Below are 25,997 nucleotides of genomic sequence, written 5' to 3'. Positions count from 1 at the left end.
GCTGCCAAACCTGGCAGGTAAGATCAACACTTAATTTCTAGGTCATTAGTTTAGCTACCGAGTACCCAGCTTCTAAACTGTTCCTTCTTCCCCCTACTTCAAAATCCCATCTCTGAGGACTTATTGTACATTCTCCAAACAGGTGTTCACCCTTAAGCTCATCTCCTTGGATGTGCAGTGGATAAACTTACATATGAAGTGAAAACATTTTCTCAGTAAGCTTGTGGAATTGGAGACAGATATTGCTCTTTTACGAGAAACCCACCTTCTCAGTTGAGACTGCCACCATCTTAAATCAAAATGATTTCCACAGCAATTTGTTTGTTTCTTCAGCAGACAAAAAAACAGGGGCAGCTATCTTAGTTGTCAAAAAAAGGATAGCTTTAAGAAGCTTGCAGAGGCTAAGGATGACAGGAATACTTTTTACTCTATGATCTTCCCACACATAACCCAGTCTCAAAAAGGGAAGGTAATCATTGGAGGCGACCTTAATGTTGTTCTAATGCAGAAATGCACAAATCTCACTTATTCGCCGTCCAATAGGCCATTTCGGACCTGCATTTGATAGATGTTTGGAGCACAGCCGCTGTACCATAGCATGATTCTTTACTGGGTCAAAGTTCTACTAAGACGTGTCCCGGGAATGCAGGGGAAGGTGTTCCGACTGGCTTCGGAATTCTTATTCAGACCACAGTGCCATAAGGTTGACTCAAAGGGAAAAACAGTGGTGTTACAGCTGGAAGAAGCAGTAATACACAAAGACATGGTGATATTTTGTGGAACAGACGATGACAAATGGAGTGGTGGACAGTGCTGTGTATTGACACCACCTCAACAATTACAGGAGTATTGGATGAACAGTTGTTGGCCGATGATGAGGAAGAAGGAGAGATGGTGTTTCAGTTACAGATAACTTGCCCAGTTCAGATATTGGAAAAAAGGTGCCCATCCTGACACAGTTAGTGAAGAAGGAAAACAAACACACAGAGGGAGATTTCAAAAGGATACCAGATGAGTTGTGGACCAAGGGACCTCACGATGTGGGGATAGTGAAAGGGATCGGGCCATAAAAATAAAACTGAAACAAGGAGCCTTGCTGCCCCTGGCAAAACAATACCCATTGACCAGAGAGGCAGATTTGTATGCATTATGGGCAGCAAGGCAAAATTCAGACATCAACATCAACCTGTAACACGGCTATCTATAAAGAAATAAAAAAATCAAAGGGAGGGTCATGGCGTTTCATCCAGGATTTGTGCCCCCTAAATTAAGTGGTGAAAGCAGAATTTCCTGTGGTCCCGAACCCTGCCAGGATATTGTGTAATATCCCAACGAAGGCAAAATACTTCATGGTTATTGACTTGAAAAATGCATTCATCTCTATACCTTTGCACCCAGACTCAAGATATCTGACTGCCTTCACGTATCACAGAACTAGATTCAAACATATTTGTTTGCCCCATGGGTATTGCAAGTCACCCAGTATTTTCAATAGGATAATACAAATGGATCTATGCAGTGTGAAAACATCAATCACTGTGATTCAATATGTTGATGATCTGCTAATATGCAGTGAGACAGACGAAGAATGTAGGACAGAATCCGTACACGTTTTGTCACTACTTGGGGCATGGGGTGGTTAAGCAAAATTACAGTATTGCCTAGAAGAGGGAGTCTACCTGGGGCAAATAATATCCATTGCAGTGAGTAAAATAACACCCGAGAGGACACAGGCCATTCATTCCACCACACGCCCATGAACAGTGAAGGAGATGCAGAAGTTTCTAGTTCTATGCAATTACTGCAGACCATGGGTATTTGATTATGCCACATTCACTAAACCCCTATTGCAAGGCCGTAAGGAAGCAAAAAAAGAGAAGAGAGACATAAAATGGACTTCTGAGATGATTGAAAGTTTCACAGAACTTAAGGACACACTGGCACTTGCACCAGTGTTACCTACCCCAAATTAACGCAAAAAGCTCTATTTGTTCTCATATTCAGGTGGCTCAGTGATGACGGCTGGCGTCATACAAAAGAAGCCGCAGGGACACAAACCATTAGCTTGCTACAATGGAAGCCTAGATCCAGTAATGCAAGGACACTTCCCTTGCAAACAATCGCTTGCGGCCGCAGCGTTTGCAATTGAGAAGGCATCGATTACCATGGGGTATCCCGTTGTATTGTAGGTGGAACACTCAATATTCGCCATTCTTGAGAAATCAAAAAGTACACTAACTACCCAAAGGGCATTGGCATATGAGGTCATATTGACTAACCCAGCCAAAGAGGTGGTAAGGTGCTGAGGTGTAAACCCAGAAATCTACCTAGCGGAACCAATAGAGGAAGGGGATTACATACATGATTGTGCAGCGCACATGGACAGGATGGACGGCAACATACAGGTAAAAGAGGAAACATGAGGCCTCATTATGACTGTACAGGTTCGGTAACAATGGTGCCGGTAAGCCTACCGGCACTGTTGTTAACGGACTGGCACAGTACGACTCTGCAGTCGGGTGCCGTCCTGCCCGCCAGGGTCAGACCTGGCGGGTGGAACAGCACCCGCCCGCAGAGTTTCACGGAAGCACCAGCACCTTTATTAACGGTGCTGATGCTTCCGTGGTCCCCAGTCCCATTGAGTCCTATGGGAGTCAAATGGGGATTTACAAGTCACCGGCGCCTGACTTCCCAGAACGCTGGTGTTGTAATCCCCCGGTGTTACCGGCAAGCCAGTAAATATTGCAAGTCCAGCGGCAACCCGCCGGTAGCACCGGCAGAGTTACTGCCGGACTTGTAATGAGACCCATGGGGCCTTATTGCGAGGTGGGAGGTAAGGGATTACCGGCACCGGTAAGGGCACCGGTGCCGGTAATCCCTTACCGCCCTACTACGAGTTCCCTTTGCGGGTCCCTCCGTAATGCCTGGTTTTTGCAGGCATTAAGGACGGGACCCTCAAAGGGACTCTAGAGCTAATAACGGTACCGCAATTTGCGGTACCGTTATTAGCGCCTTCCCCATTCCCATTGAGCCCTATGGGGGCTCAAATGGGAATGGGGAATGGCCCTGGAGAATGGGGAATTACCGGTCCCTCTGACCTCGGAATGGACCGGTGATTGCTCCATTCACCAGGGCGGAGTCGGTAGGGATTTGGAGGCAGCCATGGAGCTAATAGCTCCATGGCTGCCTCCAACCTCGTAATGAGGCCCATGGTCTTTATTGATGAGTCATCAAGTATTGACCCAGAAACAGGGCGGAGACATACTGGTGCAGCAGTAGTGTGGTGCATAAATGGGGAATATGCAATAGCATCTCACGGGTGACTACCCTCACATTATTCAGCACAAGCAGTAAAATTAGTGGCAATGATAAGAGCACTAAAAATGATGGAAGGGCATGTAGCAAACGTCTTTTCCGACTCTGTCTATGCCACATCCACTATCCATTCAGGACTAGCGCTGTGGGAAAGGAGGGGATTCAAAAGAAGTGATGGATCCCCATATAACATGCCGAACTATTAAAAGAATTAATTTAGGCCCTGAAGGTACCAGTAGAGGTGGCAGTGATAAAATGCACCGCCCACACAGGAACAGGACAGGATTTCAAAGGGGAATTAAATGGCCGACAGAGCGCAAAAGCAGCAGCATATTTACCAGAGGGACGGGGAGTTCGGCGATACCTGGAGAAAGGAAAAAAGTGCCACTCATTGCAGCAGAAAGGAAGAAGATTAGAGAGGAACAAATGGAGGAAAACTTTAATACGATCCCCATAGTACACATAATAGAACTACAAGGAGAGGTACCAAAAGAGGAAATAAAAAACTGTGGATAAAAAGAGGATGGTAACTGTCACCGACAGACCTGATTTGGCAGCAGAATTGCACAGGGGGAAGTATGTGATGCCCAGAAAATTGTTGAACATAGCTTTAGAACAGCTGCATTTTCACATCAGGGAGAAGATACATTACTTGACGGGAAGTATTAACCAAATTAAATTTATATTTTGTACTATAATAAGGTGTTACAGAAGACCCACAATAGAGATGGAGGATGGACATGGAAAAAGAGGGGGGTGGGATTAAAGAAAAGAGTGGAGTAAATGTAAAAAGTGTTATATTGTTTTTCATATTTGTTTTCTGTCCTTTTCTGGTATGTAGCACACAAAGATATAATAGGCCATCAGCTGGTGGTAATAGGGAGACATGCAGTAGGAGAAGCATAACTAGCCCAATAGAAGCCTATAAATGTTTTGGGGAGAGAGGGGACCTGGCCTCAGAAAATGCATGGCAAGGTGAAATGAAGAAGGTGGGACGGGGGAGCACCAACGACACATGTTACGTGTGCTCACTCATCCCACGTGTCGCAGGATCACCAAAGCAATTCTTACCACAAGAGGTGACAGAAGAAGAGGGAGGATGTCTGGTACATATGGCCTTGTGCAGGACTAGAGGAATACAGTGGGAGTAAAGTGGATTGATGCAGGGGAGGAGCTGTACGAAGACAACTTCATACAGCTAGAAAGTATGGCTAGGAGGAAAAGAGTAGGCACCTCGTTCTCGAATAGGTAACAGGGGTCGGGAGGGCACAAAAGGGCAAACAGGTGCCCAAAGTCCATAAAAGAATGTACTGTAAGAACTCCATGGAGTCTGATTTGCCATGGTGCCACACCAGACCCTTCATGCAAATCCAGTGTTCGGTGCTGCACAATAGGAAGTGGGAAAGAGGAATGGCACAATGCCATGCAGAAAGGCTGGTGGTCTTTGACGAAAGGGTGGTTAAGAAAATACATGCGGGATCTAAGAACATTTAGAACAGTTATGCACATGCTTTAACATGGATTAACGAAAACCTCCCCTCCAGAAAATACAAAACCGCTCACACAGTATTCTTTGTGTTTCAGAGCGAATGGAACCATAATTCTGGGGATGATTACCGATTGCAGGAGGATGATGGACATTGCAGCGTTGCAAAAGGGAGCTTCAGTTGTTATGGACACCTGGTGGGCATGCAGAACGAGAGCATATGGCCAGGCACCACCTGGCTGGAAGGGAGTGTGCACACTGGTAACCCTCCCTAATCCTACCTTAGGTGTGCCCTGTGCAGACTTGATACCACTCAATGAGTTGTCGTGTAGAAAGAGAAAGTGCCAGCAGAAATACAAAGAAACAAACACAAAGTGACAAGGAAGGAAAGGTCCAGCAGCAACTACATTTCGGAAGAATCCACCAAAAACCTAGAGAATATTCCACCCCATCTGAAATTGTTCAGATAGAACCTGGAACATAAGTGAAAATGTAGACAGAACCTGTCGTCTTTGTGACCAATCACCAGAGTCTCTCAAACATCTGACTCTGTTCTGCCCAAAGCTTAGAAGCCTAAGAACTCGTCTACTTGGCCCAATCTTTTAGGTGTGACAAACTTACTGTGGTGATGATTAGTGGCAATCTGTTTGAGGGGTCAGACCAAAAACTCACGTATGGGCTTGCTACATTTTTGAAAGACTTAAAAACCTGCCTAGCCAATCTGGACCCCTCTCCCTAAGAGCCACTTAAGGTCGCATCCAGGGCTTGTTGTCCCTTCTGCCAGGGCAACCACAGCCCATGATGAAATAATGCCACCTGATGACGACGATGTGGAGCGCCCGTGTTGTTTGTTATGTCTTGCAACACTGTTTCCTTTTTAAAGGTTTTTCGAAACCAATAAAAACAATGTTAAAAAAGAAATTGTTCAGCTCAGCTTCACTCTTTTTTGGATATCGCCTGCTTCCTGCAGTACAAGCTGCAGTCAATGGAAAGTGGTTGTATGTCACATGCTACAAACTGCTCCAACTGGCAAATGCAACTGAAAAGGGACTCCATGCGGGGCGTGAAGAACTACGGGCCCTACGGTTAATGACCCTCCAAAATCATTTTGTTTTGTACCTCATGATGGCGATGGAGGGAGGAGTGTGCCATAAGATAGGGAGCTCGTACTGCAAATGGAACAATCATGGATGCATTAGAGGAAATAAGAACAATACATCAGAGAATGGTAATAGAAATGCAAGCCACTTCATCGGAAACCTGGCTGCATTCATTATTCACCTGGGCACCCAACTGGCTTGTAGCAGCAGTTAAGATAACTGTCCCTGTGCTAGTCAGGATCCTCATCACCACCTGCATCAGTCATCTAATCATCCATTGGTGTAGGTGCCACCAGCACAAGAAGACTCATATAATGGCATTACAGAAAATTGAGCTTGGGGAGGTATTAGTGGAGGAACACCCCAGTATGAATGAAAGAGTGAACGAAGGAGAAATAATTTACACAACACCCCCACCCGACTTGGAAAATTACAAAACATTATGGGGAGAGTGTTCGCCCAATGGAACAAAGATACTGATTTTTGGGGAACATTTGGATGGGTATGAGGAGGAAGGGGACATGACCAGGGTAACAAGGCTGTGGGTGCGCAAGGAAAAGCAAGAAGTAATGAGAGGGGTAGAAGTATCAATCGAAAGATCGATCGAATGGGGGTAATGTCTTAAAGGTGCTAATTCAGCGCCAGAAGGGGGCACGTACCTACCAACTATGAGAATAAAAAACAGGGATGGTAAGGGCAGCTACACAGGAAATTCCACAGATATTCTGAGCCGCAAACGCCCCGGACAAAGGGCTCTACCAGGAACGGTAGGGGGTAAGGATGCATTGGGTCTGCACACAGTCCAAGATACTGCTTACTTTAGATTATTTATAAGGTGGTACCAAAGTGGCCCTGAGGCATTCAGGCGCTGAAGAAGCTGAAAAGGGCACAATGTCTAAATAACGGACCAGGGTGGTCCTAGCCCAGATATTATCCCAACATATATGTTTTAAGCTGTTTCTTGTCCTATTATTAGCTAAAGAAGGGTAAAGCCAAAATAGCGCCATCGTAGACACACGCACTGGGAAATCCCTTGGAGCGGTTTGGACCTCGGAAACCTCTATTTGAACCATGTGACTAATACAACAGGGATCTGCAAAGGGGGTGCTGCTCAAGCTGCTCATCATGATAAAACCAACATGACTAGGACTGGGTGATGTAATTACAGGGCGGTCAGCCAAACTAGCTTACCTAGTGTACCTTACTAGTGTACCTTTTCCACCAGCTGCAGGTTGTCTTGTGTTCCTCTCTTAATGGTTCTGACCAATTTCTGGTATTCAACACAAATGTTGCTTCAGTAATAACAAATTGCTTCAGGGTGGGATGTGAATAAATGTGGTACCACATTGGGAGACATTGTAATGGGAAACTGTAAAACGGTTTGCTTCAATTACACTTCACAAATCAACATATGCTTTGAGGAGGTGATCTGTGCCAACCAATAATCTCTGGGAAACATAGAAAAAGCTAATTATCCAACTTAAAAATGGTTTGAAGGACTTCAGACCATTGTATTTCCTGGTATATAACTACTGTTCATATTCCATTCAGATGTCAGCCTTTTGATCAGAGCCTATCCACTGTTCTGTTTGATTTGTGCTCACCCAGCTGTAATAAACAGCATTGCTTCTTGCCCCGTGTCTGCTCTTCTTTTCGAGTATGTGGTTTTTATTATGCCCTAATTGGTGGACTACTGACTACACCGTAAAGCACGCAGTGATCATGAGTGGACAATGGTTGAATCTGCTGTAAAAATAATGGTAATGAGATTAATTGAATACCTTTTTAATTTGCACTTCTATTTACAAGGTTGCATTGCAGATGACACAAAGGGTCTAACTTTTATTTTGTTTATTAATATTTAGCTTTGCAATCGGAATGTATGGCTATTTGCCCCGTACACTATTCAGTGTATTGTAGGAGGTAAATGAGTGTTTGGGTTATTGAGTCTCATCCAGATAAGACACGACCAGGTTTGTATTTTCTTTAGTGAGTGTTCGTAGTATGGTGCAAAACATCTAGAAAGTATCGGAGAGTGAGTCTACTTTAAATAACAAATCGAAGAAAGGATTCCCATAACTATTAAAAGTGAAGGCCCCTGGTGATCATTTTATGTGGCCTGAAGAGGCCCACCTAGCTGCATTTTTGTTTATGTATTTTTGAGAGAGTGAGCAAGCATACCACTGCGTTTGGCAGTTTTGATACCTGGGCCCCTTAAAAAAGCATGGACAGTTAGATTGAGTGTGTAAGGTACCAAAAGCAGCAAGCAGGTTAAGCAGAGTCGGAATGCCAGTTGCTCCATCTTTTAAATTATCTTCTGGAGATTGTCTGGTGCAAATAGACAGCTGTGTCTGTGCCCCTGTTTGATGTTAGTCGGAATTATCAGTCACCCTGTTTACATTTTCCCTATAAAAAATATAGTTGTGAGTACCTCCCTTTGTTCAGGTGTTTAGGGAGCAGGGGACACTGGCAATCCGGCCATTATTAACACAGACACCCTTGACCAAGCAGTTGTGTAAATTAAAATAAGTGTGATCCCCCAGCAAGCCCTGTTCGATGCCCCCCCCCAATGTAACCCATGGCCCCATCGGGCCCGGCTGGTGGGGCTACATGCTTATCTTTTGAGGGAACACCTAGAAATAAAGACAACACCAGTTTAATCAGCATTTTAAGTTTGTGTGTGTGTGTGTGTCTCTGTGTCTCCTGGAAGAAACCATCAAGCCCACCATAGGGTTGGATGGAATGTTAAAAGAAAAGAAAAAGAAAGGAACAATAGGACAGAACTCCCCTGCCCAAGAATGGGCTGGACGGGGGAGAAAAGAATCCAAAGAGGATTTGAAAGGAAAATCCTTTAGAAACGGACAGTTGGAGCGTTCGAGAAAGGAGAAAGATGCAGATAAAGACTTATCTGGTGGGGTTGCTACCTCGAGCGGCACCCCAGGGCATGAATCCCAATATGGCAACAGGCAGAGCATGTGGAGTCCCCCCAGAAACTGATCCAAGGGGGCTGAGCTGCTATGCAAGGGGCAGCTTGGCCACTGTGGGGCCCTGGCACATTTTTGGACCATCCGGGGGCCAGACCTTACGGGCCCAGTAGCATTGGTGGCCCAGGCAGTGTACCATGTGCTGCCTGGGCCCATAAAGAGCAGCCCGCCAGGGGCTGTGTTAGGGGCAGATCAGGCTGTCTGGCCGTGCCCCCTGATGGCCTCGCTATTGGCCTGCGAGATGGGCCCTGCATTGAAGTCTCTCAGCGCTGCGTATGCTAGGAACCGACAGGGAGGGGAAATGGGGAGAGCTGCGCAGACTGCGTAATTACTGGAGTAATGAAGGAAGTCCAGAGCCGGCCTCACCGACCAACCTGGGAGAATAGGAGCAGGAAGTCCCAGGGTGCTGTGTTGAGCAGCTCGGGTGAAGAAAGCCCAGGGCAGGTACCCCATTTGTCACCGGGAACAGGCACCAGCCTGCAACCACCACCCAGCCAGCCGTTAAACCCGCCTGCCTTCAGAACAGAGCCAGCGTCCCAGAGGCAGATGTCAAGGCACCTAGAAGGGGTGACTGACTGCAGTAGTCACCCCATTGTGACATAGTGTTTATATGTAGTGTATATGTTGTAAGTTAATGTATTTATGTATGTGTAGTTATATGTATATATTTATTTTAGCACTGTTATGTAGAGTTATTGTTAAGTAGGGGGAAGTGTAGAGTTAGGGTAAGTGTTAGGGGATATGTTAAGCAAGTTTTAAAAGTTAAGATGGGGGTAGGCCACATATATATATAGCACATTATTTAAAATAGGGGGTATAGTGGAGGTACTCTGGACTGAGGTAGTGGGATAGGATGGCAGCCTGCCAGAGGCCTCCAAGCAATACGAGACCACCCACAGAGGGCATCCTCTGACCTCACGCTTCATGTGGCTGGTACCTGAGTTTAGGTAGGGGGTCTGTTGTGTGAGGGGCTCTCTGGTGCACCGGGCCGCCTGGTCCTGGGACATTCATTCATGCATACAGTAAGAACCACATGCACACGTCTGTCTGTTCCGAGGTCCCGGCAGCAACTGCGCCGCGGGCTGTCTTTATTAAAGACGCGCATGCGTGGCCATAACGAGGCTCGCGCATGCGCACATCCACTACGGACGTAACATCCTTTTTTTTCTTTAAACAAAAGAAACACCAACTTACACCTAAGAAACAATCAGAGGTCAAACATGAAACAACCTCAACTTCAAGTGTTTAACAGTGAACTTTAGTTCTGGGACAGTCACCTGTTCAGTCTCCGGAATCAAGAACATAGTCCTTGAGCCTAACAGGTATGGTGCGGCCTCGTCGCACCGGGTACCGCCGTTCTGCCAGCGGACTGCGCGGTAGGGTCCTGACTGCCAGTGGTGGAACCATGGATTGGTCATCTTCCGGAATCTCTGCGTTTTCTCCCTGCGGCACCGGCCTTGTCAGATCAGCATCAGGCAAGTGGCTGTCGATCTTTTTGAAAAACGACTGATTTTGTGTGATGGTCCCTCTTGCATTCGTGGCAGTAATCATAGACCCTTTGACGTGGGTGACAGCCCACGGTTGGGGCTCATATGGCAGAGACAGTTTTCCTTCCGGCTTGCGGTTGCGTACCAGCACCGAATCTACCACTGCTATCTCCTTGTCACGCAGTCCCCTCCGTTCATTCTCCTTGGTATTGCGGGCTTCTCGTTCCATTCTCACTCGGTCATTGTCTATGATCCCTGGCTCTTGGCATTCCACCTCTGGGAGCAGTCCTCTCGGGCAGCGTCCAAACAACACCTCAGCTGGAGCCACACCAGTGGACTGATGTGGAGTCGTCCTGTATTCTCGAAGGAACTCAAATAAAGTCCTCTTTAGTTCCACTCCACTGTTGGCCGTTATGCGGAACACTTTATTAAGTGTCCTCATAAGTCTTTCGGCCTCACCATTCGCCCTGGGCCAGAGCGGTGACACCTTTCCGATGTTGTATGCCCCTTTCTCTCAAATACTGGGAGAATTGGTTCCCAGTGAACGGCGGCCCATTGTCCGAGCAGAGTATTTCTGGGAAACCATGTGTGGCAAACATTTTCTCTAAGGCAATGAGGGTGTGGTCGGTGGCCATCGAGTCAACCAGTTCTACCTCATGATACCTCGACCATTGGTCCACGGCTACCAAAAAGTACATGCCCCTCCAAGTTGACCCAAGTCTGTGTGGACTGTGCCCCAAGGCTTTTCACTTCGTTCCATGGAGTTAATCGGGGGTGCTCTCTCTATGGGGCTAGCAGCATGGCACGTTAGGCATCCTTTCACATACAGTTCAACGAGGGACTCTAGATCCGGGAACCACACTTTGGTGCGCAGCCTCGCCTTTGTATTCGCCACACCCTGATGTCCAGTGTGAGCTAGTTCTAGGACTCGGGGCCTCAGCGACCGAGGTACAACTATCTATCGCCCTCTCAGTAACAACCCGTCTTCCGAGATGGAGAGTTCTTCACGGACCTTCCATAGCGCCTGAAGATCCCTCTGGGCCCTGTCTTCCCTTCTTCTGTTGTTCTGCAGGACATTTCTCCAATCGCCATCCTGAATGATGGCTCTGATGATTCTCAACACTTCATCATCTGCCGACTCTTGCGCCATCTGGATTCTGTCCAATGCTACTGGTATGGCCCCTGCCACCACATGGTTTATTAAGTCACGACACTCTGCCACATCTCCTTGATCACTTTCCCTTTCCCCATTGGGATGACGGGATAAGTAGTCTGCCGGGTTGTTTCCCTGGCCGGTACACCAATTTGACCCCATATTCTATGAGGGCGAGCATCCACGGTTCTATCCTGGGAGGAGGTTTCGAGGAGACACCCGCCAGGATTGGAAGAAGAGGTTTGTGATCCGTGACAACCGTTACTGGCTTCCCCACGATATACAGCCTGAAGTGGCGACAGCCCCATAAGATCGCCAGGGCCTCCCTCTCTATCTGGGAATAGCGCCGTTCAGTGTCTGTGAGAGTTTTACTTGAGTATGCAATGGGCAGCATTTCACCCCTGGCATCCCTTTGCATCAACACAGCTCCTAGACCCACCGGGCTTGCGTCCACAACCACTTTAGATTCAGCTGTGGGGTCAAAATAGGCCACTGTGTCCTGGTCGGACAAAGCTTTCTTGACCTCCTCGAACACCTCTTGTTCTCGAGTGCCCCACTTCCAAATAGTGTCATTTTTCGTGAGAGCCCTGATAGGTTCGGAGAGGAACGCCAGCCCCTTGATGAAACAGCCACAGTAGTTAACCATCCCCAGAAAGCTGCGGACTTCAGTTGGTGATTGTGGGGGTGTAGCCTCATGAATGTCTCTGATCTTTTCGGGATCCGGGGACACCGTTGCCATGAGACACAAAGCCAAAAAACCCAATGCGGTCTTTGAAGAATTCACATTTTTCACGATGTAAAGTGAGTCGAAGGTCTTTCAAACGCTGCAATATCGCTTCTAGCCATTTCAGGTGCTCAGCATGTGTAGAGGCGAAGACTAAGATATCGTCACTCATGTTGATCACTCCCCTCAGACCTGCCAACGCACCCCTGATTGCATTCTGAAAAACCTCTGCAGCTGAGGATATCCCGAAGCTTAGATGTTTAAATTGGTACAGACCTTTGTGAGTTGTAAATGTGGTGATGTACCTAGAGTCCGCATGCAACTCCAGCTGGTGATATCCTGCTCTTAGATCGAGTTTGGAAAAAATCGTGGCACCCTGCAGTTCATTGATGATATCATCTATAGTGGGAGTTAAGTGTCGTTCACGCTTAATGGCAGCATTAGGTAAACGCATGTCCACACAGATGCGGACCTTGCCCGGTTGTTTAGACTTGGGCGCCACCACGATTGGCAAGACCCATGGGGTCGGCCCTTCCACCTTTTCGATTATGTCCATGCCAACCAGTGCCTTGAGTTCATCCTCAACCTGGGATCGCAGATGAAACGGAATTCGCCAGTGTTTCAAGGCTGTCGGGCGGATGGTCTCATCTATATGTAATCGCACCGGATCTGCCTTTAATCTGCCTATCCCCTGAAACAGGCTCCCAAATCTCTCCAGAAGTGATTTTATGTCCCCTTGGTAGACTGCAAACGCAAAATGGACTAAGTCTAAAGCTTCCGAGGCTGCACAACTCAGTAGGGACCTTGGGCTCACGTCGGTGACAAAAAACCTCTCCTTTATCACCTTTGCTTCCCTGGCTACAGGAGCCACAAACACCCCTTTGATTGGTAGGGGAGCATCACCTCCGAATGTGAAGATCTTTGCCTTCAACTGGTCCAACAGGGGGGGGCAGGGATGGCCTCATAGTGCTCTGTGGCCAAAACGCATACTGAGGCACCTGTGTCTATCAATACCTGCGTCGGGACACCTTGAATGTCAACAACGCACGTCGGTTGCCTGCGTTTCTTTGTCCCTGTCGCAAGGTTTGAGATGAAAAAAACGTCTTCATCTTCCTCCTCCTCCTCTGCGATGTTGAGTTTTTGTACATCCTGTTCCACTGTAGCAACTCTGCGTTGCCTTCTGTAACCGCTGCTCAACCTCGCGGGTCCTCGCTGTGTAGCCACTGGGGCAGCAGCAGCTCTGTACATCCTGGCATAATGTCCTGGTTCATTGCATCTCCCACAAGTCCTCGACTTGGCTGGACGGTCCTCCGCATGCGGCAAATCGTACCCACAATACTGGCAAATGACTGCATTACCTTGTGGTGATGAGGGTTCCTGCCTCTTCTGGCTCCACCTCAACTTTGTTTGTGGTTGTCTCCCAAACGCAAAGGCCTCCTCCAGCTTGCCTGAGCATGCAGCAGCATCCATCTTCGCTCCTCTACTCTCGGCAAGTTCGTATACCCTTCCGCTGTCCAAAATCTGCGCCAGCGACATACCTGGCTCTCTTAACACCTGCCTCCGCAGCTTCCCTGAGCTGCAACCTTGGATTAGTTGGTGGCGGACCATAAGCTCAGCATCCGTCCATCTGCACGTGGTGGCAAGCTGTTTCAAACATGCGTAGAATTGATCTAATGACTCGTCATCGCGCTGCTTTTCTCCACACATGACAAACCTATCGAAGTCGACATAGGACAAAGGGATAAAATGGTCCTTCAGTGCAGTTTTGACCGCATCGTAGGTAGCCACAGGTAACATGAGAGATTCATAAATGTGCAGTACCTCTGTACCCGCCGAGAACAACAGCGTCGCCACTTTGGCGTCATCATCCGTTTCTCCGGTGGAAGCGGAGAACATGTCAAGTTTTTTGATCCAAAGCAGCCATCGTGGGCCCAATTTAGACAGTGGGCCTGATGTGTCGAATTCCTGCATGGGTTGTAGGGAACCATACTGCCTTTTCACCACTCTCGCCACCCCAGGAGCTTCCTCGTCGCTTTCTGCCATCGGTGCAGGTCGCACAGGCACCTCAATCCGTGTTAGAGGCCGCAAACCTGTCCACAAGTCAGCTACAGCGCACCTGTCTCCTTCTGTGAAACCTTGGTGGTCTTCAGTGACTGCTTTCCTCCTACAACCTGTTTCTCCAGGTAATCTGATGCAGTTACCCTGCTAGGGAAACAGCAGCGTGTCCAAAAATTGAGGAATTGTCTTCCTCGGTATTCAGGCAGCACACGAGCGCCCTCGCGGGCCGCAACTGCTGCAAATACCGAAAAACAAAATGGCCGCCATCATATTTGGGGAGTTCGTAGTACGCGCAAAAATGAAATACTCATGCCGACACGTTAACACGTGTCGAGCATTTCACTTCGCGCATCCCGACTCGTCGCCAATGTGAGGGGCTCTCCAGTGCATCGGGCTGCCTGGTACTGGGACATTCATTCATGCATACAGTAAGAACCATACGCACACGTCTGTCTGTTCCGAGGTCCCGGCAGCAACTGCGCCGCAGGCCGTCTTTATTAAAGACGCACATACGTGGCCATAACGAGGCTCACGCATGCGCACATCCACCACGGACGTAACATGTTGTGCCAGACTTAACCTAAGGGTGCCTAAGACCCCTCCTAGGAAGGGTGAGCTGACGTAGTGGGTCACCATTCAGTTGGAGTTCACGCAAGGGGACTCCTAAGGAAAAGGGAAATGGTATTAGTGTTTTTATTAAAGAGGAGTCCGCGTTGGGATCCCTATACAATTCACTCTGGTGTCTGTGTCCCTTAGTGATCAAACAACTCAGGGTGTAGCCCATCTCTTGTTAACAGTGATTTTATTTAGCAGGTGCAGCACCCCTCCCTACCCAGCGGGCTGGGAGGGTGGGACTGGTGGTTTCCATGGGAATTGCCCCTGACCCAGGCCAGGATTGGATGCTCCCTGTTTTGGGTTACGGGCTGGGAAATGGGGGCTACTCTCCCAAGCTCTTCAAAGAAGTGCATACTGCTCCACAGAGTGATCAGTGCAAGTGTGGTTGGTTTCGTCTCTTGCTTTGGTGTGCTGCCTCTTTTCCTCTTTCTGATGATGGCAGCTGGTCTTCAGTGCCATTATCAATAAGTACAAGGTTAATCAAGGGCAGCTGTAACGCTAGGAGCGAGCTGAGTTCTTGACTTTCTCCCGATGTTCGTCCATCCTGCTTGCCAATCGATACTGATTACATCCAGTATTGCACAATTATTAATCATCTTAAATTAGTCTCTCGTTTGTTATGGACTGAGCTCATGCTAAAGTCTACCTTGACTTTGCTGGTACGAGATACTGTGATCCTGAGGTATGTACAGCTCTAACAGGTGGCTCATTAACCAGTTGAAAGCTGTATTACATGCAAGCATCTCTGGCGCAATCCATGCAGCGTGGTAAAGTGTTCTGAATGCACCACAGCACCTCATAGTCTTAGCACCACATCACTGAAGGAATTTCCCTAAATGGTTTATGTAGTTGTGCCATGATGGACCTGCATGATTTGAATTTAAGCCCTGTCTGGATTCAAACCTCTGAGCTGCAGGATGCAAGCATATCTCTCTAACGACGTAGGATGCCTAGATAAGTGGATGCCTTGGAATCGAGGGGGAGCCTTATTAGTCACAAAACAATATTTGAGGCCAAGACTTGAGAAGGGTCCGCCAAGCCCTAAGCAGTGTTAACTAAGTAAGAAACATTTTAAAACAACTGTGGCCAATAACACTAAAGAAGTGGCCTAACAGGCTGGCCAGGTTTTAATCCTATTAAAGAAATTACCTGACAATTAAGGGAGACAAATATAAAAAGGGGTTTAAAATAAAATATAAGTAATCAGTTGTCAAGCAAATCTCTTAAACTAGAAATATTAAAAGAAAAAAAAATCTACTTAAAATATGTCAATGCAGGATCGAATCCCTGTGAGATAGCTCAGGGTGTGAAAGTCCCAAGTGCAGAGATATGTCTTTGCCCGGAAGGTCAGAATCTCACATCCCACTAAGTGAATAATGTGCCTGCTGCTGGGTTCAGTTTCTAGATAGGACCAGCACTGTAAAAAAATTCAAATAAAAAAAAAATAACGTGCACAGAACCCTTTTCTCCAACAGAACTACAGAAGAGCTGGCAATCCACTGCCACAATCCCCATATTACTGCCAATGTGCTGTGCATGACAACATGCAAAAGGCTCCTCTCAGAAGGGGCAAAGGCACCTTTTAACAAAACAAACGTTTTCTTTCTTACCGCATCTGGGATGTTTTACCAGGCGTGACTTGTCCATTATGTGCGAGGGCTGCTGACCCAACAGTACCCTTGCCGATTATGGAGGAGCCACATCTTAAAATGCCAGAGAGAAACATGTTTTTCTTTTACGTTTTCTGTTCCCCAGCGTGCATGTCCAATGGATAATGCAAGGCTGGAGTGATATCATTCTTTACTGGGCATCTATGATAAAGCGAATAGGATACATTTTATTACACGTCTAGACTATCCTATATTGGTGCAGCCAGTTTGGACATTTTTTCTTATTGTGGCATGGCATTTTTAATACCAAAGCCAACACGGGGGGTATATCTTTACATGGTAATACTGGCATATATCCGTGCAGGCAGCATGGAAATGTATGGGCACAGTTAGCATGAGCATATGTTTTATACTGGCATATATTGTGGGGAAGGCCATCATGAAAATGCATTGGGAAATACTTCTGTGCCCTGTTGGTGAATAGAATCTATTGGATTCTTTCATGAGTTACTTTACAAAACTGATTGCAAACTGCCTGGCTTTTTACCTAATTGTTTGCTGCATAATGTACCATTTTAACCCATTATTCAATACATGTTCCTGTGAGGAGAAGCCCTGAAACTCTCCTTGGTTGGATGGGTGACTCTTGCATATTTGTGCCAAGAATTTACTTCCCTGTAATAAAAAAAATGAACCACCCGCCCATGGTTTTAATGCTTGTCTCTCAGGACCACAAGGCATTGAAGGATAAGTCCTGCCGCGCAGAGGGAGCAGGAAGTCTGCAGAGAAGGGGTTTGTCAGCCTGTGGTCCAGCGCCTTGGCAGAGAGCCCTTTTCAAGGACGAATTTAAAACAATGACCCACATAAAGCCCTGACTGGCTCTGAAAGTTCTCGGTGCTCTATAGAGAAACACAAAAATGATCAATTTGTTGTGACCTTTTCAAATTCTCAGTTCTTATTGCGTTTTCAGCATTCCCACGTTTTTGGCCCTTTTACAAAAAAGATGAGTGACACGAGAGGGGGAGGTTGCCTCCCCAATATTCCCATTTAAATTCCTTCTCTGTGAGCAACAGTATAAACGTTTTGCTGAGTGGAATTCCCTTTTGCTCTAGAGACCAAGTACACGTTTTTAAAATAGCTGTGGATTTGGAGTGGAAAAGAAGACTTTTTTGGTTAAAGCCACAACACTTCTCTTTATACATTTTGTAGAACCTAAGGGAGGCCTGTAGATTTAAGTATGTCATCCAGGGCAGCATGCCAATGCTGAACATTATTTTTGTCCTGGAAAAGATGATTTAGTGGCACTACACACTCTTGGTTTCTGGGGCCCTTCTGTAAGGCAGAGTGTGGGGCCATGGGACCCTGCTTGCGATCCCCCAACGCCCGGTTCTACTGACGCTGTCTGGGCGACCTCGGCTGTTTGGAAGCGGCGATGATGCATTTGTGAGCAATGTGGTCATCTGGCTCTGATTTACTGTTTCATTTCATGAGAAGGGAAAGGAAACTTTAATGAGGGTTTATGAAACTACTCACTAGGACTGTCTCAGCACAGAGTGCACGTCTAGGATCAGAAATGTGAATGAAAATATGCCAGGACTTGGTCGCCGCTGTGTAGCAAGGTCAATCTCAAGCAGATCCAATTAGCACAATTCCCAACAAGCGACTCTGGTGTTTGGAGAATTAAAGGCCTACAGCATCAAATGAATCCAGCTCGAAATACCATTTTATGAAAACACCAGGAGAACGTAAAAATATCCATAGCATGTGATAGTGATGTCATGTTTTCAGAAAAATACTTTTTTTGTGTTTCAAAAATGTACATTAGATTTTCCCAAATTTGATTTTATTGGTTTTCAACATAACATATAATTCCAGCATTGTTATGCATGTAAGCAGAAAAGTGTCATGAACCATAACAAAGAATGGGGTAAACAGCTACATTCGTAGTTCAAGATCTTAACATATCACCATTGCATTCATCTTCCCTCCCCCGTCCCCTCCCTGCACAGTGCTTTCTGTGATGTGCATTGATTTGATCTGCCTACGCCATCAAAAGGGTACAGCTTTTATAACTGGATTTGTGCCCATCAGGTGAGTTTAGGGGCAGTGGTCCCAGAGTTTGCGAAATGTGTGACAAGATGTACGACAAAGGGGTCTCACTGGTTCAGTCCACAGGGGTTTTAGTTCTTCAATAAGGATTATTTTCCAGACCTCATGCTCTGGTGCTTTGTTTCATCGGTCTGTGCGACATTTTGGGTTTTAATGGGTGGGGACGTGTTGTTCCACAGTCTTGCCACGGGGTGTCACATTGCATGGATCTTGCATGTAGACTTGCAGTAATTTTCTCCATCACACAGATGCTAGTTGCGACATTAACCCATTCTTTCTTACTTGGGGTTATTTCAGCTTTCCATTTACTGACTAAACATGCTCGGGCTGTAAGTAGTAGGGGGACAATCAGACCTGTTGCTCTCTCGTATTCATTGTCATTCAGCTCTAACCCAAATAATACCAAAAGGGGTGTGCAATTACGTTGCATACCATCAATGTCCTTAAACCACCCGAGGACTTCGTCCCAGAACACCTTCACTTTGGGGCATTCCCACCACATGTGCCAATAAGGTTGCGATTTGGCCACATTGGCGCCAGCAGCGGGGGTTCACCGTCTGGTACATTTTGGACAATCTGTGGGCGTCGTATTGCCATCTGTGCAGGAGTTTGATGGCATGTAGTTTATACTGAAAGGCTATGGATACTTTCGCGGCTCCTGTACATATCCTTGACCATAGTTCGGGAGAGATCTCCATTTTCATGTCAGTTTCCCACCTTGTCCTGAGATTATTTGTGGAACCGCCACCGGCTTCAATTAGAGTTTTGTAGTTGGCCGAGATCAGATCCTTGGTGTTCGAAAGAGTGTCGAGAAGCTTTTCAAAGGGGGTAGGGTCTCTTTGTAGCTTTTGTTTCCATGGTCCACTCAACATTATACCCATCAGCTCTATGTAATGGAAGATTGAGAGTTTCCCAATGTTCAGGGCACTTTCTAAGTCAGTGATTGTGATGAATGTCCCTCCTTTCCAGAGCTGACCCACCCTCTCTAAACCCGCTTCGAACCACGTTTGGAATTGTGGGTGGTCAGGGATTTGTTCTCTTATTCCTGGTGCCCAGATATGGCTCAGTGGAGACGGCCATGTCGTTATGTGTCGCATGCTCGGTGTGTCTCTCCAGATTTTCCAAATGGTGCCTATTATTGGGTGTTCTTGGGGACCCAGAGCCATTCAGAGAGAGTGACTGGAGCGAAGTGGTAGTTATCAAGGGCCAGCCATTGTAAGTGTGTGTGGTTTCTCAAGTGTGGTATAAGAATTCTAAGTTGTGTGGCCTTATAGTATTTTTCGATGTCGGGTAGTCCCACTCCTCCCTTCTCTTTGGGCAGCATTAATACTTCATAAGCAATTCTCGATTTCTTCAGAGGAAGCGTAGCATAATCCTCTTGACCTCACTAAAGTATGCTTTGGGGCTTGTAATGGGGAGCATTTGGAAGGGGTATAGGAATCGTGGGAGGCACACCATCTTAATTGCATTCACCCTTGTGGGAAGTTAGCTTTGTATAGGGCATCTAGGCGGTTGACCAGGTTTATCCCCATGTATTTCAGCGTGGGCCCGCCAGTGGTTAATCCCAAAGTTGAATAATTTGCTTCCTCGTTAGGAGTGGGCTCGTGAAGGGGGAATAGGATGGACCTATTCTTATTAATTTTAAAGCCGGAGAACAAGGCCGTAGTATTCGATTAGTTGTATCGCTCTAGGTATGGAATCTAGCGGGTCCGTGATGTGTAGTAAGAGGTCATCGGCATACAGTGCTATTTTATATTCTTGTCCGTTGACGAAGATCCCTTTGATCAGCCAGTCTGCTCTAATTTTTTGTGCTAATGGTTCGAGTGATAGGGCGAACAGGATGGCTGAGAGGGGGCAACCTTGTCTTGTTCCTCTGCTCAGGGGGAACCATCTCAAGTGCTCAGAATTAACAGACACCAAGGCTTTAGGGGACGTGTTCATTGCTTTCACCCCTCTTCTGAATCTCTCCCCAAGGCGTACCTTACTTAGGACCGCTTCCAGGAATCCCCACTCAAAACTGTTGAATGCTTTTTCTGCGTCGATAGAGAGGAGAACTGCTTTCTCCCCCCCTCTTCTGTGACTCTTTTATCAGATGGAGAGTCTTCCGCATAGTGTGGGATCCTTGCCAGCCTATGATAAATCCCACCTGGTCAGAATGAACGAGCCGAGGTAGGTATATTTCTGGGCGTGCTGCCAGTATCTTCACATATATCTTTGCGTCAATATTGAGCAAAGAGATTGGTCGGTATGAACTGCAATGTTTGGGATCTGTGCCTGTTTTGGGTATCACAGAGATTAGGGCTTCAGAGAACGAGTCCGGGGCTACACCGGAATCGAGGATATCGTTAAAGAGCTTCAGCAGAGGGGGTTTGGGGGGATAGGAATGTCTTATAGAAACCAGCTGTATACCTGTCATTTCCAGGGGCCTTCCCTAGTGGTGATCTCTTTACTGCTGCCTCAATTTCTTCTCCAGTGATTGGGGCGTCCATTATGTCCGCCTCGTCACCTGTCACCGTGGGCATCGCAATCTCGGACAGGTAGTTGTGTATGACAGAACTGTTCTGGCCTGCCTCTGGCCTGTATAGATGTTGGTAGAATTGTGCAAATACCTCTGGAATGCCTGTTTCGTGTGTGCTTTATGGGTCATCTGGGCTGCTATGTATAGACTTAACCCATCTTTCTTCTCTTTGCCCACGGAGCCTGCTTGCCAATAGGGCATCGGCTTTGTCTCCCTTCTCATATTGTTTTTGCTTGAGGAGTTGTAGTTTTCTAACGACTTGGGCTTCTTCAAGGAGGCAGAGTTCCTCTCTTTTCTGTCTAGATAGAAGGATCTTCTCTTCTCTCCCCTCTGTTGCTGTACGGGCCGCCCAATCTAAGTCCGCTATCTCAGTTCTCAATTTCTTTTCTATCAGGGACCCCTCTCTTTTTTTATCGTACCCTCTCTTATTAGTACTCCTCGCCAGGTCGCTTTCCCTGCATCCCAGACAGTTTTTATCTGTATTTCTCTGTCAACATTTGCCTTAATATATTCGTCTATTTCCGTCATCATTTCTGCATGGAACACAGGATCTTTCCATAGCGACTTGTTACAGCGCCATTTCATTCCTCTGCATGGAAGAGCCCCCAGGTTAACTCTAAGGAGACCATGTTATGGTCTGACCAGGTTATTGGCTCAATTATCGAGTGTGCGGTGACTGCCAGGAGTTCTTCTGAAATATATATGTAATCAATTCTTGTGTACGTACCATGTGGTGAGGAATAGAAGGTGTAGCCCCTAGTGTCTGGGTTTTGAGCATGCCACACGTCTCGTAGTCTGTAAGTCTGCAACATTTTCATTACTTCCGTTCTACCGGTGTGTACATTAGATTTTACATAGCAAAGTTTTAACCTCTCCTATAGCTCACCTGGATCCAGCAATTTTGCAGAACATGTGTCTAACATGATAAACCTGCTGATGGTAACACAATTCAAGCATGCCTCCATCCATTGCCACCCCATACTCGTGCCATCCTTCTCAATGGGGTACTTTTCATGTCTTCTGCCCAATGAAGGAGCTGCTGCCACCATCTCTTCCTCCAGGACAAGTTCTGCTTGCCCATGCCTGCCTCTGCACCCACCTGGACAACTCCATAAGTTCTTCTCTTTGCTACAATGAATGGAGAGGTTCTATGTGCGTTGAATTTGTTTGTTCTGGTCATCTTCTGGTTGTGATCATTCTCGGAGCAGGGTATTTTCTGTTCTGGCACAATGTTCCATATTTTTCTAGAGCACATTGCAAGTTGCAGACAATTTATTTGAGCTTTTTCAAATTTAGGGGGGAAGCCAAACAGTTTTGATGCCTCAGTCTTTTATGCAATTAAATGTTACTGTTTCCCCAAACATATGTTCAATGTTTTCTCGCCACTTATTGCTGGGCCAATCCTTGGATTTCTTCCTTAAATGAAACTTCAGCCATTAGCACCTCCTGAATGTTCATCAGGTTGGACCGGATGAAGATTTGTTTTTCGAGTGCTCTGCCTTCTGTTTCTGCTTTCATCACCCCGTGAGTCCATTTATCAACCAAGTCCACTAAAGACAACTAAACGCGGTATCCTTTCTGTCCAATCCGCATGCTTGATTGGGTTTCTCATGGAAGGGAGCATCAGACATGTGGTAGTTAGTTCTCCATTTAGGGTATGTAGGATTCTGACACTTCAAATTGGCAACTGTGACAATGTTGAATGCTTGAAGCTAGATGATGCAATTTGGGAGAGGGGCCACCGTCGCCATGATGTAGGCCCCATAGGAGTTAGTTGATGTATTCCCTCGGAACTCCAGCCAGTCCTAGTCTCATCTACATCTCCCATTATTCTATACTTGATTAATCCTGGCTAAGCGTTGGTGTATATCAATGCCGACAATCTAATCAAACTGTTCCCAGACCTGCAAATGCAGTACTTATGAAGAGGATTGAATCATTGAGAGAACCAAGTCTGTAGATGTCACTTGTTCAAATGCAGACAGGCTAAGAACTACTAACTTCACAGACCGGTGCACGCCCCAGAAAACTGAATCGTAACCTGAATTCCAGATGGAAGAGAAGTTGTCACTAACACAGTGGAGTAGTTGTTGCAGTCCACCATTTAGAAACAAAATGGTAGAGCAACCAGATATAGCCTCAGTTTATGGAAACACGGCATGCACTGTCAGCCTATTAGTATCAGTTGCTGAAACCATAGTTTGGGGTGCCCTTTTCTAAACACAAGATCTTTGCATGGGCAAAAAGAAAAACTTGAGTTGCTTTAATAAATTCTATGCCTCCCTGCCCATCCTGCAGAAGAATAAAATAGGAGTGTGGGGATCAGGAGTACAGTGAGAGAAGCAGAGGGCAGTGCATGGCGGTGCAACGTGATTGAAGTACAGAGAGATCGGTGAAAAGAGACTGAGTAGGGAGCAGTAAATGGGAGTTGGAGGAAGAGGAAGTGGGAGGGAAGGTAGAGGAGGAGTGAGGGTAGAAGCGGAGGAAGAAGTGAGAGTGGAAGCAGAGGAGGGAAAAACAAAAGAAAAAGAGAAAGGGAGGACAGACAAGAGATGTGGGGGGATAACGAAGCTGAGATCATGGCAGAACAACAAGGACACAGGATAGGACAAGGACTGTGACTGGCGCGTGGGTGAAGGTTGCACAGTAAGAAAGAAGAGCAGCAAAGGGTTCAATATTAGTTCCCCGGCGATATTGATGTAGGTTCATGATCTTGAATATTGATGTTGAGCAACCTTTCATGAAGTTCATGCTTGCTAGTGTGGGGAACCTACTGTGATCATTTTCTCGTAATGTATTTGTATTATTAGCACTTTGATTACATGAGCACGATTATTAACTTGTCATGTTACCATTTGTTACAATGTTTGTTCAGTTTACTGAGCATGTACAGTACTATAAACTCATTTTGAATAGGCTTTTGTCAATATTGCTCTTTTCTTTCTCTTACAGATCATGATTCTCGTGTCGTGTTGACCATGGAACAACCAGCACAATGATCTGAGCAAAATTATGAAGTAAAATATCAACTGTGAACACTGTGTCAAAATGATTGGGAAGCTGAAACAAAACTTGCTATTGGCATGTCTGGTTATCAGCTCTGTGACAGTCTTTTACCTTGGGCAGCATGCCATGGAATGCCACCACCGAATTGAAGAACGGAGTCAGCCCGTGCGGATGGAGCCAGCCAAACTAACAGCAAGGACTCCGGTTAGTGTAAAAGCCAACCAGACCTTCCCATATGACAAGGATATGCCTTTGGTGTTCATTGGGGGTGTTCCCCGTAGTGGCACCACACTCATGCGTGCCATGCTGGACGCACACCCTGACATTCGGTGCGGGGAAGAAACCCGTGTCATCCCTCGCATTCTCGCAGTCAAGCAAATGTGGGCAAGGTCGAGCAAGGAGAAAGTCCGCTTGGACGAGGCTGGGGTGACCGATGACGTTCTAGACTCTGCCATGCAAGCCTTTTTACTGGAGATCATCGTCAAGCACGGGGATCCAGCACCTTACTTGTGTAATAAAGACCCATTTGCTCTAAAGTCCTTAGCGTATCTTGCCAAAATTTTCCCTAATGCCAAATTTCTGCTGATGATACGAGACGGGCGAGCTTCTGTGCACTCGATGATCTCTCGGAAGGTCACGATAGCAGGTTTTGACTTGAGCAGCTACCGGGATTGCTTGACCAAGTGGAACCGGGCCATTGAGACCATGTACAGCCAGTGCATGGAGGTTGGATACAAGCGCTGCATGCTAGTACACTACGAACAGCTCGTTCTGCACCCAGAGCAGTGGATGAGGACTCTCTTGAAATTTCTCAATATCCCATGGGATGATGCAGTACTTCACCATGAAGAGATGATTGGGAAAGCAGGAGGTGTCTCCTTGTCAAAGTGAGTACTGTTCATTTGTTCCAGTTAAGCTCATAGAGTCAAGCCCTGGAATCTTCCTTGCATTACCTTATGCCATGCTTTCCCCCTTGGCCCCCCAGCGCCAATTGCAAACTGTTTGTTTGGCTTGTTACCAATTGTTTTTAAAGTATGCTCTAAATTGCAACATTTTAACCATTATTTAAAAAGAATTCACGGGCGGAACCCCCACCCACGAAACCCCATTGATTGGTTCATGCTCCCTCGTTGCACTCGGTTACTATGGCATTTTTGTAGGAAATATTTGTATCCCCCCACTTAAAAAATTCACCAACTCCGACTGGACCTCGGGCTGTGTTGAGAACGGGGTGGGGAGCACAGGGCCTGTGGTGGGAGCAGGATGGGCGGGAGCACTGGGGTAGTGGTGGGAGCCGGGTGGGGAGAGCCCAGGGTCCGTCATTGGGTGGAGAGCCCAGGGACTGGGTAAGAGTGGGATGAGGGAGCCCAGCGAAGGTGATGGCGCGCACCCGTGTAAAGCCCCGTTAAGTCCCGCTTTGCCGTGGACCTTACCCCAGCGCTTTCCTGTGGATTTGTGGATTTATCTACTGCATCAACTACAAGCCCCAGCAGGCTTCACTGGATTAAGGGCTGGGCGGAGCTATATAAGCTTAGGGGCGCGCGCACCGCGCACTCGCACCCGTGTAAAGCCCCGTTAAGTCCCGCTTTGCCGTGGACCTTACCCCAGCGCTTTCCTGTGGATTTGTGGATTTATCTACTGCATCAACTACAAGCCCCAGCAGGTGAAAAGAAAAAAGAAAGAACTATTAACTTGTGCAGGAATACTACTATACTATCTATGAAACAGACTTTATATATTTCTCTCTTGTTTAGGCTTCACTGCATTAAGGGCTTGGCGGAGCTATATAAGCTCAGGGGCGCGCGCACCGCGCGCGCGCACCCGTGTAAAGC

General features: G+C 46.8%; 1 protein-coding gene across 3 annotated transcripts in view; it reads left to right on the top strand.

Moving 5' to 3' along the window:
- The window catches only part of TPST1 (tyrosylprotein sulfotransferase 1), a 542,880-nt gene that overhangs the window by 141,021 nt on the left and 375,862 nt on the right, over nucleotides 1-25,997 (top strand). For all 3 annotated transcript variants that reach the window (XM_069614863.1, XM_069614864.1, XM_069614865.1), the window contains exon 2: nucleotides 24,112-25,052. In XM_069614863.1, the coding sequence (XP_069470964.1) occupies nucleotides 24,208-25,052 (845 nt within the window). In that variant the 5' untranslated portion in view covers nucleotides 24,112-24,207. The remainder of the gene's footprint in view (nucleotides 1-24,111; nucleotides 25,053-25,997) is intronic.

Source organism: Ambystoma mexicanum, chromosome 9 (genome assembly GCF_040938575.1).
Source record: "Ambystoma mexicanum isolate Mex_15411 chromosome 9, UKY_AmexF1_1, whole genome shotgun sequence".
NCBI lineage: Eukaryota > Metazoa > Chordata > Amphibia > Caudata > Ambystomatidae > Ambystoma > Ambystoma mexicanum.
This window is presented reverse-complemented; position numbering and strand designations above follow the sequence as displayed.